At 41.4% G+C, this 21,053-nt stretch overlaps 1 protein-coding gene across 2 annotated transcripts in view; it reads right to left on the minus strand.

Annotated features, from left to right (window-relative positions):
* Nucleotides 1-2,859: 2,859 nt before the first annotated feature.
* The window catches only part of sertad2b (SERTA domain containing 2b), a 43,800-nt gene continuing 25,606 nt past the window's right edge, over nucleotides 2,860-21,053 (minus strand). The window contains exons 1-2 of one of the 2 annotated variants that reach the window (XM_086181121.1): nucleotides 19,351-19,446; nucleotides 2,860-7,805 (exon numbers count right to left, since the gene is read on the minus strand). In XM_086181121.1, coding sequence (XP_086037247.1) covers nucleotides 6,509-7,801 — 1,293 coding nt within the window. In that variant the 5' untranslated portion in view covers nucleotides 7,802-7,805; nucleotides 19,351-19,446 and the 3' untranslated portion in view covers nucleotides 2,860-6,508. Of the gene's footprint in view, nucleotides 7,806-19,350; nucleotides 19,447-21,053 lie in introns of those variants that run through there. The other variant, XM_086181122.1, reaches the window with a different exon arrangement.

The following is a 21,053-nucleotide window of genomic DNA, read 5'->3' on the forward strand; positions in this document are numbered from 1 at the left end:
TCTGCAGGTTCAGTTGTTTGTATCAGTTTCACCTTGTAATTAATCTCATATTTTAAAAGCAAATTCAAAAGCATTGTAAGATGAACTTTGTGCTCTGATGCAAGAGGCATTTCAAAGGATTCGGATGGAGACGTGGGCAGGCAGTCAGCACCATGGCCAGCGCTGCTCTGTCTCCTGCAGGGGGCGTAGTAGGTACACGGTGAACAGTTAAACAGACCAGAAGTGTGGAAAGATGATGAAGTATTTAAAAAAAATGATAAGTGCATTCATAACATAACTTTACATTACGGAAAGACTGACATGTTGATATGTTATGCACAGTTGTAATTAATTTTTTTTCCTAGAATTAACGTTTGCACCTGGGACGAGTGGCCACAAGATGGCACTAAAAGAACGCTGCTGTTTCACTGTATTTGTACTCACTGTGTTTGTACTCCTCAATAATTGCAGTATTAATGGAGAGGGAAAATGAGTAAATGAACTTCAGGCTCAAGTACATACAAGGGGAAATGCCAACCCATTTATTCATTTATTTATCTTTTTGTATTTTTTTCTTGCCTGTTGACGTAAAGGGAAGGTAAAATAAGTTTCTTCCTGCACAACAGAGTGATTATTTAGGATGTGTCCTTTTTCTGGATTTGTTTACAGTAAAGAGGAATAAAAATTAATAATAGTACTATAATTATAAAGCTGTTTTCAAACATTTTTATTTGAAATTTTGTTTTTGTCTCTCAAAAATGTATGATTTGTTCTAAATGGTATGAATGGATTATCACATAAATTTTGACATGTGAATTCCCATATTATGCTGCTTAGAATGAGTCTTCAATTCTTATAACTATTTCACAAATACAATAAAATACGTCAAATAAAAGGTTTTAAGCTATTCTATGATTCAGCTGTAATAAACAAACGTGTACAGAACTGTTAACATACTGATGTGCAAATTTATAAAGACAGTGTGTAATGTTTTATGACATTTGAAATATGACTACCAAATCAGCTAAGTATAACCCTCCAAATCAGCCCTCCTGCCTGCCTCTCCAGTGACCTCATATGGCCTCACCTCTCACCATCTCTACACTACCATCAAGAATCAATCCATACCATTTTTTTGTTTCTTTCTTTCTTTTTCCTTCTCTTTTTCTTCCCCTAATGCTGTATAACAACTTGGAAAAACTACTTATGTATTCTGAATTCAGCTTACTTATCTTCCACCCCTCTGATGGCACACACATTGTATTTTCACCCTACACTTATCATAATACATTCGCTAAATAGACAATTATTATTGTTCAGATTTATCTATGTCCTGGTTTTTTTTTATCTTGTTCTAGTTTGTTTTGATGCCTTGTACACTTTTCATCAATAATAAAAAAAATGTATAAAAAGTAACTATTAAATGAAAGTTAAAGGATCTATCAGGGATAAACATGGAGGCCAAGTACCAAGTAGGGAATATATAGTACTTAAACATAGAGAGTGAGAGAGAGAGAGAAAGAGAGAGAGAAGCAGCCCTCTGTCTCTTTTCTGCCTCTGTTACTGACTGTCTTCTCTGTTGTCCTCAGTGACCTTAGCTGTGCTGTTGCTAAGTTGAGCTAAACTTTCCCTCCCTCCACCAATAGAGACAGAGTGTCCCCCTTCCCCTCACAGCTGTGTGGCCTGAATGCTGGAAATAACCACCAGCCTGCGGATCAGAAGTCATGGCTGTTTAACAGTGGCAACTGTTGGCACAGTGCCACTGTCAACCAGAAGAAAAAACAAACACGGTGGAGGATATCAGCTGAGATTCATAATAAAGGCTGTTAAACCGTTATCCAGAGATATACACTGGATCCAGTGGATGGATGGGCTCGAAAATCAAATCTGAGCTACCATGTGATCGGCGGCATGACTGCAAAATAGCAGTTTTCATTTGGGAAACTGAATACACTCAACTGAAACACTCCTAATCAGACCAATGAAGATGCATTTTACAGGCTGGGACTCAAACCTGAATATGGAAGCATTTAACTGACAAAAAGGCAACAGCAATCCAAAAAAAAGTAAACTACATACATGAGTCTATAACATAAATTTAGTATAAAAACAATGCTACCTTTATTTAGAAAGCTAGATTTTAGTTTGAATTTGCTAAATAGAAATAACGAGAAATTGATAACAAGGAGAGTTAAGCTTTGCAAATAATATCTTTTCAAGGAATCACAAAATATTTACAAACCAATGCTTACCATTGCTGCAAATGCATCAAAGGAAAAAGAGGTGTCACAATTTATATGATGTCATTTGGTTGATCCCAAACCATGCTCTTCTCATTCAACGTTTAGATTTTGATGAGAACATTTTCAGCTGGGGGCAGCATGGCTCAGGCGTAGAGTGAGCATCTAGCAACTGAAGGGTCGCTGGTTCAATCCTCACTTCCCCTGGTGACCACGTTGCAGTCTGCTACTGAGCCCCCAATTGCTCCCGATGGCCCTGCGACCGACTGGTGACCCGTCCAGGGCGAACCCCATCTCTTGCCCAATGTCAGCTGGGATAGGCTCCAGCCCCCCCCCCCCCCAACCTTTAACGGATATGTGGAAGAGAAAATGGATGGATGGATGACATTTTCAGCTGTGTCAATGTATACGATCAGCACTGAAGTTCATTTTTGGCAAGAGCAGTTCGACAAAATGTTGAACCGCACATGATTGCAGTGTGGTCACGTGTATGCATGTAAAAAAACCATCAAGATTTCATAGACCTTTGCACTTTTTACAGTTTATTGTATATACATATATATATATATATATATATATATATATATATATATATTTATATATATATATTTATATATATATAAAACTACAAAAGTAAGACTGTTTCAAATTCATAGACAGCAGTCAGTTTCTCTTTCATATCATTATATATATACAGTATGTATATATGCATGTATATACATACACATATGTATATTATATTCATATATACACATACATATATGTATATATATAAATATATGTACACACATCACAAGTATACATATATGTGTGTGTGTGTGTGTGTGTGTGTGTGTGTGTGTGTGTGTGTGTGTGTGTGTGCGTGCGTGTGTTCGTATATTCTTTTTCTGTCTTCTATTGCATAGAAAAAGGCACAGCTCTAAGGTCTGTGAAAAATACAGCCTTTGTAGAGGAAATTAGCCTTGAGTGCGGCTGGCCAATCTTCTCAGGGAGTGGAACAGCCGCATGCTCCGACAGCGCTAAAACAGATTCAGTAACACCGATCCGAAAAGTCTCAAGAGCTTTGAATGTTGTTCATACTATGTACATTACTTTTGGCATTGAAGCGTCAATGACAGGCTTTGGAGTCTTGACATCTGAAGGTTGGATACAGGTTTTTTTGAGTATTGCTGCATGAAGTATTCGGCTTCAACTGGAAAATGATTAACAAAAGAGTACAAAAGATGTAAAAAAGGTGTGGGTGGCATCCTCACAAAATGAATAACATAAAAAACAAACAGATAAACAAGATAATAGGTCGACCTATGTATATAAAAACAATTCAAAACTAATTCCACACTCAGATACATTCCTATCTGGAGCAGGGTACATTCCTACCACATATTCTGTACACACATTTACAATCAAAATTTTCACTTCACATCAAAAATAAATATATTTACACAGAAAAGAAAAAAAAAACAATATGAATAAATAACTTCATTGACAAAAAACAAACAAACAAGCACTCGAAATTTTAAACATAGTGGAAGAAACATGACGCAGTCATCTACAAATAGTATCAGTTGGTGCTGCCATCTGCTCAGCTCACATTCGGCTTTGAGTTGATTTCAAATGCTGATCAGTTACATACGGTCAGACTGAGAAACTAATGATCTTCCATGGGAACTAGTTTTTCAAACACCTCGCCCTCTCTGCTGTTGGCTAACACAATAGGATGAGTCAGACTGGATTCCACATAACACCATTTCTCTCGCTAACAAATACTGATATGCAGCAACTGGGAGCTCAGCTAGAAATACCACTAACATACCATTATTCACGATATCATTTCTAAATTGGCAGTCACACATATTTAGGGTTTCTTATGTTATAAATTAATTACACCAGAAGGAAAAAGAAAAATTTCCAACACCTTTGTCCATGCTGTCTCTACCTATATGGATAGACAACTGTTTCTTGATATGTATCACGGTGATGTCATCTGAACAGCAGTTATAACTGGGTTTTGGTGGTAAAAGTCATCACGAATGTCAAAATTAAAGCTCTACCAATCCATGTTACCATATCATACTGGGTCAATTGATTAGGTTAAAATTTGCCTTCTGAGGTACCACAAACCTAAGAAAAAACAAACTTAGTTAACAGCTAGTAAACAAAATGGAACATTGAGTTTTTAAGCAGCCAGATATTATGTCAGAACAGAATTTTCCCTTTAACGTTTGATCATACTGATTGTTTTTGTTCACTCACTCTATCTGTTTCTAATGACAAGCCAAATGTTGCAGCAAGTATAGGAATTTCACAATTTTTTTTTTTTTTTTTTTTCAAAACAGGTCATTTACTTTTACCATAAAGACTCTTCAACTGTAATACCCTCTGGTCCTGTCAATAGGTTTACTTATGTTGGTTTGGCCGTTTGCTAATGTGTTTACTAATAGCAGAGACCTTGCCACCATCAAAAGGCAACTATTCTGGAGTTTATTGATGAATAAATCATTTGCAAATAATGACCAACACTAATTCTTGCATAGAGATGCCCATTAAATGCTATTGTTTATCGAGAGAGGGGGAATAAACCTTCAAAAGCCTCCATCTTTGATCAGCCATTACGCATTCTCTTTTCCTACCAAAACTATTTCATAGTGACCATAGTGAAACAAGAGAGCATTTGACTTGGTTGTACTATCAGGTTAACACCTTGGTTTGGGTTTCCTAGTTCAGTGGAACTACACATTCAAATTATTTATGAGACCAATACAGCCCTCCAGTAGTTGTTTATATGGGATTTGGGGTCAACCTCAAAACTGTACTGCATCAATGTACAGAAGTGAGCAGAACCCTGAGATTCAAGATGTTGGGGCTTCTATTCAAAACTCAAGTAAACACACTCTGCAAACAGATGTGTGAGGTGTATGTAATACTGGGTGCCATGCTGTGATCTGTCACTCATGCTGTTAAATCTGTAGGAACTAAACACCCCAAAATAAGGCATATCTATTGAAATATATAGCTTTTCTTTTTTTCTTTAGGCAATTCTGAGGAAAGTGTGCAGTCACGTTGTTGACTTTCCCTGCAATCAGTGAGTGCTGTTCGGAGTTCTGTACATCTAAATTAAATGTGGTTGGAAAAAAAAAAACTCAAAAAAATGATTGATGTGTAAGCCGCCTGTAGTCTTTGCTTAGGCTGTACATTTAAGATGTTCTCCACCCAAATGAGAAGCAAGAGTCTGCCGTGGTGCTGCAGCCATTTCCAATGTAAACACATTTCCTGCGGGTGCAGCTCATTTGAATTCTGCAGTAACTGATGCACGATAACTAGCCCAGAAGACCGAGCCCATGTAAAACAGCATTCAGCTCAGTTACGTACCTGCCAATTAGAAAGGGAAAGACCTGAACTGAATTCCTCGACAAGATGTGTACAAGAACTTCAAATAACGATCGTGCTATGTGCTCTAGAAGCGTAATTATAAAGCAAAGCTAATATGTAGCACGCTGTTAAAACAATAAATTCCTCATTAAAAACAAAACATTTTATGCTTCCTGTTCAAATAAATCTGTAATAAGATTAAATAATCATTATTTGATCATTGAGAGATTACCTCACTTGATAACAGAATCAATTCAACAGAATAAATTAAAATTGACAGAGAGACCTATTAGGCTATCAAAGTGAAAAGAAATAGAAATAACAGACAAATACTGTAAAACAGGAATTGAATAAGTGGTCATTTTGAAAGGCACTCATCTGTTAAAAGCCATGAAGTGTGTGTGTGTGTGTGTGTGTGTGTGTGTGTGTGTGTGTGTGTGTGTGTGTGTGTGTGTGTGTAGTCACTTGTATTTCTCTACATGTGAGGAGTAATTGCAAAGGTCCTCTAGAGTGAGGACAATTTGACAGTCCTTGTTTTTATTCTATTTACAGCAACATTTTAGGATTAAGGCTTAGGTCCAGGTTGCAAATTTAAAACTAGAATTGGGTTTAAAATAGGGAATGAATATAGTCAGTGGAGGTCCTCACAAGTACAGAAATACAAACTTATGTGTGTTCCCGGTGATTTAATTTCTGTATCTGGAACGGTGAGCACAGTCCATGCACAGTGTTGAGTAGTAGTAGTAGTTGTGATAGTAGTACTAATTAACATCACCATTGATGCTTACAATTACCGACCTATAAAGAGAGTCTCTTTAAAAACAAACATAAAAACACCAAATGGGAAAGAATCCATCCCAAATGTTCATATCAGTCTGTTCTCTGGATTAAACTGTTAAAAAGACGGTGGCTCCTGCTTGTCACGAGCCAACCAACACCTCCATGATGTGATCCAGTTCTGTCAAATCGATTTTAAAAGGCTGATTGGCTGAAACTTGAGGGGCGGGACCACTATATGGAGATGCCAGTGATTTTAGCAGGTCATCTGCTGTCACCACTGGTGACAGTTTGGTGAGGCCAGTGCCTGCAGTCATGCCTACTGCCCCTGCTGTAGTACAGGGATCAAAATCATACATGGACGTGTCGATGTCAGCGAACAGGACATCGTCCAGCGCCAAGTCTGAGAGAAACCCCGAGGGTGAGATTGAGGAGGGAGGGGAGGAAGGAGAGGGGGAAATGTCTACTAGGCCACCAGGGGGCAGTGCAGGTAGAGTGTCAATGGGTCGAAGTTCGGTGCAGCGGCCTTCCGCTAGCAAGACGCCAGCTACCTCTGGCTTAGCACCCACTGTTCTGCAGTCTTTGGCTGGGCTCATGGGTGTCGGGGACAGGGCAGCTAAGTAGGAGGGTGGGGTGAGTGGCGTGGGAGTTGGGGAGGTAGTCACGGTCGTAGTATTAGCTGCTGCTGTCCTTGTTATGGCTGTGGGAGGACCCAACTCCATGTCACTCAAAGTGGAGGTGAGACAGTCATTGGATGAGACACGCAAAGGGACCCTGGTCGACGCCTGGCTCACAAGTGCCAACGTCAAAGGTGGAGGCTGCACAGGGGGAGGCGACAAAGGAGGAGTAGGTGGAGATGAAGCACAAAAGGCTGAATCTCCACCATCCTCCTCCAGTAGAGAGGCTGGAGTGAGGCAGGCTTCCAGAGGGGCCGAGCAGGTGTCCAGATGATCGGGGCCGGCCTGGGAAGACTGGCTGGTGGGAGGCACCGAAGGATGGGGTGAAGGTGGTAGAACGATCACTGGCATCAGCAGACCTGACGGCTGGGACACCTGGGTCGTCGCTGCGGCAGACAAAACACCGAAGGAGGGCGGTGCCTCACGGAAGCCCTCATCCATGGGGTCGTCAGGTGGCGGCGAAGGTGGCAAAAGCAACGGCCGCAGAGAACCTTCCTGCTTTAGTTCATCCTGGATTCGCCGCAGCATGTTGTTGATGAGGACACGGCGCTCCAGGCTCGGCTCACCAAGCGGCCGCTGGCTGTACAGTTTCATCAGGGAGATGTTGAATATTGTCTGCCGCTGAAGGGTGTATGATACCTTGGACAGGCCCTCTTGACTAAGGCCTAGCCCCCCTCCCGCCATCGATGCCTCCAGCGTTTTGCCTTCCAGCCCCTCTTCATCCTCGTCCAGCTTTCGCTTTGCACCTTTACCGAACATAAATCTGAAAACAAAACCAGAGAGACAGGAGTTAATTTGGTGGCTGGAACACAATGAGGCAAGTCACACCAAATAACAAATACATTCAGTATCAATAAATCTATTATCTCAATTTTTGGACTGATCATTTTGTCCATCCATCCATCCATTTTTTTTCTTGCTCAAGGACACTTCAACATGGTCACTGGGGAAATGAGGATCAAACCAGTGACCCTTTGGTAGCTAGACAGCCATGCTACCTCTGAGCCATATGCCCTCTTGATGATTTGGTCATCATAAAATTTTCCAATTCAAAACTATTTTACCAGGCCACTTAAGTAAAGAGAAAAAAAATGTGTTTAATTTGTCTGACGCAGCACCCAAAACACAAGATTTTCAGCATAGAATGAAGAAAGTAAAAGAAAAGCAGGAAACATGATTGGTCATCCAAAATCTAGAGTGCACTCACTCTTGGCCTGGTTGCCTTGTACCATGCTGAAGCATGACAGCCCTCATCACTCCCTCTACTGGAGTTAGTTCGCTTACTGTATGCGCAGCTGAAATACACACAGCTGCTGTCCACATTACATGCTTGTGCACGTGCAAGTGTGCCATGCCAAAGACCACCTCATAGAGCCATGCAGGGGCCAAGGAGGTGTACTGTGCCTGGGCATGGTGCAGAGGGCTTACACTAGTCAATTAAATCCAACTTTAAAGGACAACCTGCTTGAGCAAGGTGAGGATCACCTAGTGAGTTTGCTCTTTAAGTACTGGTTTGAGCTACCCTTCACCTTAAAATTAATCCTCTGCACCAGTCCAAATGTATCCCCTTGCATGCATTAAAAAAGAAGAGGGTGAAGTGAGAAGTTTATGAGAATTCAAAGAAGCATCCTTTTAATTGGTATTTTTATGTGCAAGCTTTTCTAACTTTTAATCTTTTAAATATAACAGATTCAGCGCACACCTATGACTAAAAACCTGTTTTCCCTGTCTGATGAGTGAATCTCCTATGATGAAAAGGGTGTAATTTGTGATTAGTCATTCATTTATAATACGAACGCCAAAAATCACTTTTACATCTGGCATTTGGGTTCCCACATGCTGATTTGAATCTAGACACACTTCTATACCTCAGAACACTGTTAACGCAACACAGCATCTCTGCCCAGTGAAGCACAAACATATTCACTGCTGTGCTTCACAAGCTTTAAAATTTCACACAGTGTTAGAGCATATTGGAGCAGGGATTTCACAAACCATACATTAAAACCAAGAGCAGCTGAAATGGGGGTCTTGGTACTGTATACTTTTAGCCCAGCATAACATAAGCATGTACACACATGCATGTGCACACACGCGTACACACGCGTACACACGCGTACACACACGTACACACACAGAAAAGTTATGTAATAGCAGTGTTCCCTGCTGTACCACAAGATCATAGGCCAGATTTAAAGCCAAACCCCCTCCACCCTCCCCCTGCCATATTAAATAGCACATGGAGTTACTCAGTGAGGGGGTGGAGCAGGGTGGTGGTGGGGTAAGAGACATAAAGTGGAAGAACAGAGAGCTAGAATGACAAAGACACAGTGTATTAATGAGCAAAAAATATTCCAACAGTTTATTTAATCGATCAGATCCAACTGTTGTATGACTGCTGATGCAGCGGACAACGGAGGAAAGAAGGCCAAACATACAGCAAACAAGAAAGAACGAAAGAAAGCAGGCATCGCTGCAGTGTGTTTGAGTCTAATCCAGGCTGACAGGCTCATACAGCCAGTCGCTACACACCCGCACACGCACGCACGCACACGCACGCACACACGCACGCACGCACGCACACACACACACACACACACACACACACACACACACACACACACACACACACACACAGGAAGTGTGAGCTGCAGGCCCAGTCACCACGACTGGTTGGTTGCCATGACAAACGGAGTCAGCTGGGAATTCACCCAAAGAGATGACAAAGAACGGGGATGGGGGGAAAGGAGGAGGAGAAGGAGGTGGGGGGGGGGGGTTGTTGAGGTTAGAAGGGGTGCTGGGGGGCAGGACATGGAGAGATGGAGGAGGAGGAGAAGTGAGAGGAGTAGGTGAGAGACTGATCTTGTAAAAGGTGGGAGGGTAACAAACGACATTCCGCAGCAAGAGTACAACCAAGCTGATGTTGAAATATTCCCTCTTAACTGAACATGCAGAAAAAAGAATACTGTTTAACAGGCAACCGGTGAGCACATTAAGACTAGAACATGATGATGAGCATCCATCACACATGTGCTGACACCAACATTCAGTGTTACAATTACCTTAGCTTAAAGTCCTCTTAGTATAATGGAAGACTGCTAAATGGGCTGGGATTATGTATCAGCCAATATGACCTTGTTGACTGGAGCTGCTGATAACTACGACAAAACTGCAGTTTCAAGTCTTTTTCATCATCCTCTGCACCTGTAGCACCACCCAACTGTGACATCACAGGGTCCATCACTACCGCAAATCAAGATGTAACATGACTTTAAGAGTATAAAAACAGACTCTTGTAGGTCATTTCAGAATGTGGAGCCACCAGAGAGCACTGTTGCACAGCAGTAAATGTCCTGCTGAGTTCATGCCATCCTCAACACATTTTTTGGGATGCGAATTAAAAATGATTGTTTTCAACATGACTGTGTGTTGTTAAAGAAGCATAACTGCAGAAATTACTCAAAATAAAACATTCTCATAGTTTGCTCAAAACATTAAGCAAGATGTTTAAAGAAAAAAACAGCAGCAAACAAAGCACAAGTTGCCTTCAACACCTGTTTATTGGTTGTTCACTCAACATTCCTCCAAAGTGGACACATATTTGATTCCGTATTAGTTAGTGCCCTTAATCTTATACCTATCTAATGTTAGGTATAAATGGGTTTTGGGTCGTGCAGAAAACAGTGCTGGAGGGATAGGTGTGAACTGTTCAAAGATTTGATAGCTCACTGATAGATGGCTGACAGGTTCCTAATATCTATCATGTGAATATTTAGATCACATCTCCTGTGACCTTCCGCTATGAAAGCCAATGAGAATACAAGACAAAGCGTGAGTGGAACCCTGCACAAGTGATTTTCAGTACTGGAGACTGTTGATTCTGCTCACGCATTTGCAGTAAGAACCAATGTAGTTACACCGGGGGACACTGGCCGTAACTGGTCAACACATTTAACAACAGGCCATAGACTTTTGGTTAATTTTTTGGAATGAACTACTGTCCCCCAGTCATGAAGGACTTTCTGGATTTAAGTCATCAAGTTGTGTGGTGTGACAATGTGCTCTGACAAGTTCGAATATAATGTAATGGGATCTTGGCTTCACTACTTAACAGTGTCCAACTTGCTGGATAAAATTTATTCTGCTTTAAGGAAAAGTATATCTACTTTGAAAACCGTCTCCCATCAATAGAAGATGGAAAAGACTGAAGATGAGTGCAGGAGAGGGTAAAGTAAACTGGGCCAACTTCAGCACACGTACATGGTAGTGGGGACAATTGCTGACACATTCCGATTATTAATTGAAAGCTAAAGGCTGTGACAAGTATCACGCACTGTTTGATTGACAGGTGAAGAGCAGGGGGAAAAAACACCACAGCAGATATCACCAGGATAGTTACTGACTGCATTTTAACAGCAGGTGTCCCTGACTTATTACCATCGACATCTCTAGCATTCATTGCAGCAGCTTATCTAGAAAAATGGCAAATCACAGAGCGACAGAAAGGAGAGTCAAAGAGAGAGCAACAGTTTCAAAGCAGTTTGCGGGTGTGTGATTGAGAGACGAAGCAGCTGTGCATGTCTGACTAACTGACTCATGGTAGGGTGTTTAGACTCAAACACACACTCATACACAGACAGAGTGCAGCACTGACATACCAGAGGTGCCCCACCCCTTACATTCCACTTCATTATCCTCCTCTTCCCGTTCTCCTCCACCTCTTCTCTTCTTTGGTCACTTTCTTTTCCTTCTTTCTTTTTCATCCCACATCTGCTCTTTAACTCAAAAACTCCATGCTACTTTGAGTCACAGGGCCAGGACCACGCGATCAACCATGGCTGGGTAGGAATACAAAGCAGATCAGAAATGACTCTGGTGCTGCAATCCAACATGGAGCTGTGGTCTCTACTCAAGGTCGCTCTGACTTAACACACCACCAACTGACTTTAGAAGAACTTTTACTCAAATTAATATAGCAAACCCTCTCCGGACATCTTTGGAACCAAACATAACTGCTATGAGGTCAAGTTATGAAGGTCAATCAGCATCAATACATAGGTATCTTTTTTTAATATCAGTCCTTGCACACCAGCACAAGAGTCGTTGTAATCATAGATGTTATGTTTCTCTGGCCTGGATCCTGCTCTTTGAGTCTGCTGGATGAGCTAGACTGACTTGTAGCATACTATTGTCAATTTTTTAAACTTGCTCCAAAACAAACCCACAAGGCTGTTGACTGACAAAAGACAACAATGTTTACAAGCATTGCCACTAATTTTTATGTTAGTCCAAGTAAATCTGGTCTTTTAAAAATACATTTTGATATGTTGTACTGTGATTGTAATTTTCAGAGTCGGACTTAAATACCTAGATAATGTGGTTGGGAATCTAGTTCCTCTGGCATGCTTAGATATGCCAAAAAATGGCCTCTATGTTGGATGTACACTGGACTTAAGCGGTATATAAACCAGAGGTTGACAAGCTAACAGTGAAGGGAGGTATCAACATAGCGGGTGAACCTACAGAGAGAACTCGGTCTGTACAGAGATGCAAACTTTATACTCTCTCAGCTTAGGAAATTGCGTTTTTCTTCAATATTCTTTAAATAATAAGTCTGCTGTCAATCATTGATGCTGATTGTTGCTGGTTAACTTTTTTCGGTTTATAACAGAAAGGGTGAACCAGAAGAGACTCTGATTACAACTTACTGTAATGCGGAGTCATTGCTCCTGACTAATCAATTGATCGATTCTCCCCTGCCACTGATATATTGGAACAACAAAAGTAGTTAATGTAAATATAGCTCAACTGCAAATGTGTATGTAAATCCATTGAATGTGTCCTGACAATGTTAACACCTGTACTTGGAGAAGTCCGCTTGTGATTGGATCGCTGAGGACGTGTTAATATGTAGGAAACATGTATCCGGTTACAGCTAAAACCATTTACATTTTAAATCGGGGGCTATACAGTGATAGATGTATTTATTTAAGCTGGCCAAAATTTTAAAAGATTAGCTAAACATACGTAGAAGGAATCCCTGAGATATAAAAGCTGTCAGTCAGAACAGGCATACCTCTAATTTGTCCCTTATCTGTCCCTGTTTGGGTTGAACTTAAATTTTTGAGGCACGACAATGAAATTCTAGTCATAATTAGGGTGCGGCATGGCATCTCAGCCCATAGACCCTCAGACACATCATTGCTGACGTCATCCAATCACAATGCTTTTTCTGATGATGGAGTTTAGTATCTCTCAAAAATAATCAATTTAGGCAACTGGACTCACCTCTTGTGAGTGAGTTAAGTATCCTCCCAGTGAGTGAGTGACTCAGTGACTGATTAACTGAATGAGTAAGTGGTGTTGATTCATGGTCTCCTGGCCCTGATACCTCGGGTATCATTAAAATTATAACATTATTTGTTGGAGCCCTACACTTTCTTCAGCAATTTCACTTTGCATGATTACCAATCTAATCTGTTTAAAAGAACATCATCTGGCAGCAAAATAGACCTCTAACCTGAAATATCCCCAAATGTCCTGATATGAACCTAAAAATTTCACAGGCTTGGCCGCCTCCAGCATTTGAGCCACACAAAGTCCACTATTTTACTCTGAAATGTCTTCAACTAATAATCTGTAACTGCAAAACATTCTGAAACTGAGTCTGGGGACGATGGAAGTGTGTTAAAGATCAAGTGTTTAAACATTACTCAGCGACCTCGAGTGTATGTACATGCAAGAGTGTGTTTTGGGCAGTCCACTGTGCCTTCAAACACCACATCAGTGCATGGAGTAAACAAGAGCTAGTTGTGGTGTTATGTGTGTGTGTGTGTGTGTGTGTGTGTAGTGCAGCACTAGTGGATGGACTCTGCAGTGATATTATGATCCTGTAACCGGATACCCTGGTTTCCATGCCTGTGCTGCACATCCACCCCTCCCCCTCACCTCCACATTAGGCTATTTCAGGTTCTCTGGATGCACAAAGTATGGACACACACACACACACACACACACTACATTGCAGCAGCTAGATTAATTGCTTGTGTGCTGTATGTGTAGTATGACACATTACTGTAGCACGTTCAGTTATGACTGCATCTCCACTGCTCCTCCTCACAGTTATCCAACCAGCTCTAAACATGAGGACCACGCTGTCTGATTGCGTGTGTGTGTTTGAGGGAGCAAGACACATAATGTGGTCCTAGTAAACACATTCCACACAAAGCCAGAGAAGGAGGGTTGTGGTCTTCACCTGACAAGGCCCACCACGTTCAACAGTAGCAGACGATCACAACAGTTTCTGCTGCTGCTGCTTTTGCTTTACCCACTCCTCCACCCCCTCCTCCTCCTCAACACAGGTGCTGACTTATATTGTATTTTTGAGTATTTCTTTAAAGTTTTAACAGCCCTAAACAGAAGTTATAATCAGGAATAAAATGATCATAATTAAAACCAGCTATTTTTTCCTCTCACTTTTTGTATTCACTCTTTTGCACTGGCCTGTGTTCTGAGCTGGAGTGAGACAAGCGAAAGGGTTAGTGCTGTTCAAATGTCTGGGACCCCACACTGTTGACCCCAAACAACCCCTGACTTGTTCACACTCTGGATATGAAATATGCTCAAATGTGTGTTCCAGTGTTGCTGTAGAACAACAATGATGGACAGATGGCAGAGGAGAGCCAAGAGCAAAATAAACAAGCCAATCCTGCTGCTGGAATCAATCTGCATTTGTGTGTGTGTGTGTGTGTGTGTGTGTGTGTGTGTGTGTGTGTGTGTGTGTGTGTGTGTGTTCCTCTTATAATGATCATAAACACTCACATGACAGGTCAGCTGGGAATCAGACAGGGAATTCACTATGATCTCTTACATAATGACAGACCTGGTTACAAAACACCACAGCCTCTACCATGCAGCTTTCACATTGATTTCAGATTAAATATGTTTTTTAGCAATCTTTATTAGTATTAATACACAGCTTGTGCTGTTGACTCACGGTATTTGCAGTGTAAGATTTGGGCTTTAAGTTAGTTCAGAGTTTATCAGACTCTGATTCAGATAGTGTTGAGGAGTGTGGAGCGAGAGGGGAGTGCAAAGGTCAGAGGCAGAGCAACAGTCACTGACTTTTTCCTCTGACTCATTTTGAAACTAAAAGCTAACAGTTAAATTGGTACACAAAGTGATTTAGAGATGGTGTTTTAAAAGTTTAATGTAGTTTCCTCACAGAATTGGACAAAATAGAAGAACCTCTCAGTATTCTTCAACAGCATCAAAACCTGAAGCCTCTCACACACTATGAAGGCAGGTGTGTCGAAATAAACTGACAATAGAAGTTCAACAAACTTGTGTCTACAGCTGTAGCAGGAAGCACATTGAGTCACCTCTAACAGTGTGACCCTAACAGGTGCATTGCTCCACCTCAACTTGTCCTCATTCAAAAAGAGAATAAGAATTTTTAAGAAAAATTGTGTATCTCTTTAAAGGCAGTGGGCTCTAAAACTTTTCAGCTTTGTACCCCTAAAATAAAGATGCCACAAACTTGTGAATATAAATCAATTTAATTCCAAAAATTGTAACCAAAAGAGACTTTTCCTTTTTGGCAGTCTTATCTAAAATAAATATACGGTACACAAATATGCTTGTGAAGCAAATTTCCAAGATTTTTCCAACAAATTCTGATTTCTTTTATTTTTTGACACATCTTAAGGCCTGGAAAGTGCTACTGTCATATGCCAAACTTTGCCAGGTTTTCAATGATTGTATGAAGCATGGTTATATTAATATTTTTACATTAAAAAAACAATTCCATTACTAATTTTTCACTTTTTTTTAATTGCAGGAAATCAAATCTTACAACCCCTCATCGCTGTCTCACGTCCCACCTACGGGGTCCTGATCCTCACCCCAGGAATCCCTGTTTAAAAGTGCAGTGTTAACTAATGTGTCAGTCCACTGTTTTGCAAAAAATAAAAGTTGACATCCATTATCATGCAAAATAATCGTCCAATGCAAATTGCAGGTCAGTACTTTCTTAACACACAACCTGATACACACACTCACACACACTTAAGTCTATAAATACAAGACAGAAGAAGAGAGCAGATTTAGGTCAGCAGACGTGTCTGCATGCTGTGGAGCGCTCCACTCTTTCCACCCAGCCTCTTCGAGGGGAGGAAACACAGCTTGACACTTCCAGCAGCAAACTACTGAAATCTATCGCGTCAAATGTGTCCGGTCACTGGGTGTGGAGGAGTGTGCCGCTTATTACTGCAGTATATCTGCCTTATTACTGCAGCACCTAGGATCAGCCCTATTACCACACTGCTTACCTTGTTACAGCAGCACCAGCTTCCATCCTGCAAGTGTCATCATTTTTTTTTTTTTTGCATGCAGGCAGGCAGGCAGGCAGGCAGCATCCTTATGACTTCAGTATAAAGCTCATTGATGCAGTACAAGCCCAACAGCTGCACTGAGAGCAGCCTCACTACTGTGGGTAATAGCAATTCAGCTGCTGGAGGTATATATAGCGCTGCATGCTCCGTCCATCGCTCACACAGTAGGCAAAGCAACAGAACTCGCTTATTACCATAAATTCAAGCCTTAGAGATTGACAATAAAAGGCTGCAGCTGCCACCTCGCCTCAACGTTTCCTCTAAAACAGCCTGTTTAGATGTGTGTTGAAGAGGCACTCCAATTTTATTAAATGTACCCAAATATTTCTTCTCAGTTCAGTGTTGATGCAGGGGATTTGGAAAGAATACTGAATATCAGAGTGGAGGCTATTTCTTCATAGTTTTTTGAAGGAATCTCGGCAGTAAACTATCTCTCACAAGCATGTTTTGTGTCTCGATTATTTGTTTGGATGTTCAAGGTGCGTCGTGCAGAATTATGATATATGTGCAGAGTTTGATACTAGAAAACTGTTTTCATGAAATCTGAGTTGCGGACTATTACCTACAATCAGGGTTCATGACATCACAAGATGCTTGGAGCGAGTCAAAGGTCAGCATTAAACTACACTCACACTTCTTAAACTATACTACACATTCTGAAGCACGATTTCCCCTCCCCTCCACTCCCACTCCCTCTCTGGGTTGCACTACATTGCTCCGGGCCTGACCTGGTATGAACACGCTTGCGTCATCACTGAGCTATACACACGTCATCACACTGTGATACAACTTTTTGCTTTAAGGAAGCATGCAGCATTCAGTTAATGAAGGGAACATTACTGATTTTGTGGCTTATTTGGAGCTGTTTTGGAGAGACATGGCCCACATATTGACTGGTATGGGTTTACTACAGCCAGTATTTAGAGATCAGGGCAGCCAGTGCATGAATCCCATATTTTGGTCTGATTCTTTCTTTTGCATCCAAAAAAATGAGAAATTTTAAAATAAATTCTGTGCAAAATAACTTCACTTGCACTGCAGTGCAAATATCTATTTAAATTCTAGAAAACCTCCACAGGTAATCTAAACTGAACTTTGCAAAAAAGAAAAAAAAACAGTGCAGAAACATCAAGTTTTTTGTGCACATTACAGCATGAGACCATTTGTTAGCATATACCAACATCTCCAAGTTTCAGAGAGAAAAAAAATGTGTAAAAATTACAAATTATCAATTAATTATTAAATAACAGTGCTGCACACAGTAACAACAACCAGCATGTCTTTGTGATTGGTCTCAATTAATGCGCATTTAACACTTGAACTTGACTATTCTAGTGTGTGATTTCAGACTGAAGGACATGGAATTCAGCTGCCTGCAGATGCTCCTGCATGTTAAGCAGCAACATGATCACATGCATCAGCTAATGCAGATTACTACAAAAAGGCAAATATTGGTCCAATCAATTGTCCAACCGATTAATTGGTCAACCTCCACCCACATTCCTAGATTTGTTGATTATGCAAGGTGGTGGCTTCCACTTTGTGGTGCTGCACACATACGATTTTTTGCAGAGGCAGCAGATGAGGAGGGAGGCCTGTCATGTCCATGTTCCATGCCTGTGCTTGCACATGCGCTATTCTACAGAGATCAGACCCACCTCTTGAAACCATGCTAGGGCCAGGGAATTTTACCATTCCCTGACATGGTATGGAGCATTCAGACCCGACAAGCAAATAGGAATTTGGGAAGCATATGTGCTTTGGGCACGGAACGGTGTATTAACTTAAGAACAAACCTTTTTTAGACACAACATTGAAGAGTGAAAAACCTCTAGTGCTCCAACATGAGTGGACTTTTCAATGCAGCGTAAGACATCTTGTATCTAACTTTTCTTTTAAAAGTAATTGCATATTTTGATGTCAGATTCAGAAGGACAGGTAAATTTGATGATCAGACACATATTATTATTATAAACATGACATGTTGAAACAATTATTCTTACAACGCAAAATGATTAAAATCCAAATACTACCGTGGACCCCTGCAAGGGTTCCCCCAAGTCTTCCTCACCACAGCAGCTCTCTGCTCATCTGCAGCAGAGCTAGTTGTGTAACTCTGCATTACATCTGTCTGGCTTGTCTGGGTCTATATTGTGGGACCTACACAGCACACTTCAGTGGAGAGGAGCTTCTGCTGCTGTATTGTGGCGCATGTTACACAAGGCCCCTCCATTTACTGCCACTGAGACACACCAGAGAGAAAATCACTTCATAACATTCATAACATTTTTTTTACCCCAATAAAGCAGCTTTACAGCTGAACAGACCGTGCTACACACATGATAAAAAGTAAGGACCCTAAATATGCTTGCAAATGCATTTGTGTGCAGTTTTCATTGCTGCTTTCAGTGACAACACGTCTTCAAATATACCGATTTAATTGCGTCACTATCTGGCCTTGTTTCACTTAATGCCGTTCAAATGTCTGACAACTTTAGGACAATTTAGACAGTTTTTCAGAAGAAATTACAACAGCCAAAGGGGCACTGTGTGTGTGTGTGTGTGTGTGTGTGTGTGTGTGTGTGTGTGTGTGTGTGTGTGTGTATTTTACGAGAATAGCCATAGTATTTGGGTTAAAAAAGTTCTTACAGACTTTATAGTCATACAGTGGAATGTGGTGTGCACTGCCTCCGTCCACTTGAAAGAGTTCAGACTGCGATAGAAGCTCAACGGAAGCAGTAGTATCGGCAGATATTATCCACTAAATACCAAAAGTTTCTCCTCCTCAGTTGTCCAGAGAGCACCAGCCTCCCCGCGTCTATTATTCATTACAAAAATGTAACACCGCCGTGCCGTAATGTCGTTGCTCCCCGGCGTCTTTAGTCGAAACCTATGGTAAGATATAAGCTGTCTTACCACATCCAGGTCCGCCGGAGTTCCAAAGAGAAACATGGGGGTATTTAAACAGTCCTGTCGACGACGGAGAAGCGGGCCGTCCTCGCTCCCGGAGACTCGGTCTCACAATGGCGCTGATAGGAGGAGAAAGCTGCCTCCGCTCACAGGAGGACTGCTGCCTTCAAGGCCCGCAGGACATTTTAACTCCTTCCTCTAGGCCATGTGTCATGCGTGTGATTTGACTGATAAACTTCATGGTTAAGAACGAGTGTCAATGACTTTTACTAACCACACAGCCGTATCAAAATATAAGAGTTTTGTAAATGTGTCAATAACTGCTGGTCACAACATGTATTATAAGATAACGACTGTATAATAAGCACCATTGCTTGAAAGAACATCATGCGTGTAACATTTGAATGACAAAGAAAGATAAAAACAATGCACTCTTGAGAGTTGCTTTCGCGTTCTATCTTTATCAATGAAAACACGGCAGGATTCCATCTGTCACGAGGTTTACCAAGGGCACATAAAGGCAGCAGGAAAAGCTGAAACCGAGCAGCTGCCCGGTGAAGTGACGTCGTCTACTTTGCTCCGCCCGCCCACACACGCGCGCGCGCGCGCACACACACACACGCACACTTTTGTACAAATATCTTTGTGAGGACATTCATTAGCATAATGCATTCCCTAGCCCCTTACCCTTACCCTAAAAAACTGCCTTTTTTCGTTGTCTGAGATAGTCAGGATCGACCAAGACGTTCCCCCTAAAATGGCTTATACTCAAAGCAGCCCCCATGAAGATGCAGGCAGACACAGAGAGAGAGAGAGAGAGAGAGAGAGAGAGAGAGAGAGAGAGATGAGGACTGAGTTACACTGATTTACCCTTTCTATAACACAGTCCTAACCAGACCCTAACCCTACCTCAAACATAAAAACCTGTATGTCGCACAAAATAGCACTGTAACACAGTTTCAGCGTAGGCCACACAACCAGAGTGCTAGAAAGACTCAAGAAGGCTGTCATCATTTCTAAACTTTTGTCTCAACACAACCCGGCGTGTTGTTGCTGGACATGTTTAGGGGGCCGTGGGCCAATGTGTAAATAATCATAAAGCCTGGAAAACCCTAAGACTTGCACAATGTGTTCCAATGGCAGAGTGGAGGGGAGAGTGGTGTTTTCAACCAGCTACACTACACTTTGGGCCACAGACATATATATATATATATATATCATCGCGTTGAGGGGAGAAAAATAAAGCTACCCTGTGAAGATTTCCATGTGAAAGATATGGTCAGTGTAACTGCTCCAACTGATTACAATTATTGACTGCAGCGATCATCGCTATGGTCACCATACATTGCCTGGATGGAGCCTATATGGTTGAGGCTTAATACTAAAGCTATTCACCACACTTTGAATACAAAAAGGCCCCAAACTTACATTTTTCATACAAATTCCCCTTTTGGTGGTCATCCTTTTTTTTCAACTTTTTTCACAGATTTATAGCCAAGAGAAAACATTGAGCAGATGTCAATGTAGGATCAATTCCAGCCATTCTGAAGATACCAGACTTCTCAGTAGACAGGAAACAGAGATCCAACCTCCTGAGAAAGGCCTTTTTCAGTTTCAAATATTCTGTACAAAAGAGCAGGGCATAGTCAGAATGACGTCACCCCTGGGTCTGTGGACTCCCATTGAAAGGCATAAGAAGGTGGAGCTTG

This window comes from Aulostomus chinensis, chromosome 16, assembly GCF_037954235.1.
Source record: "Aulostomus chinensis isolate RoL2024-O1b breed Wild chromosome 16, RoL_Achi_v1.0, whole genome shotgun sequence".
NCBI classification, from domain to species: domain Eukaryota; kingdom Metazoa; phylum Chordata; class Actinopteri; order Syngnathiformes; family Aulostomidae; genus Aulostomus; species Aulostomus chinensis.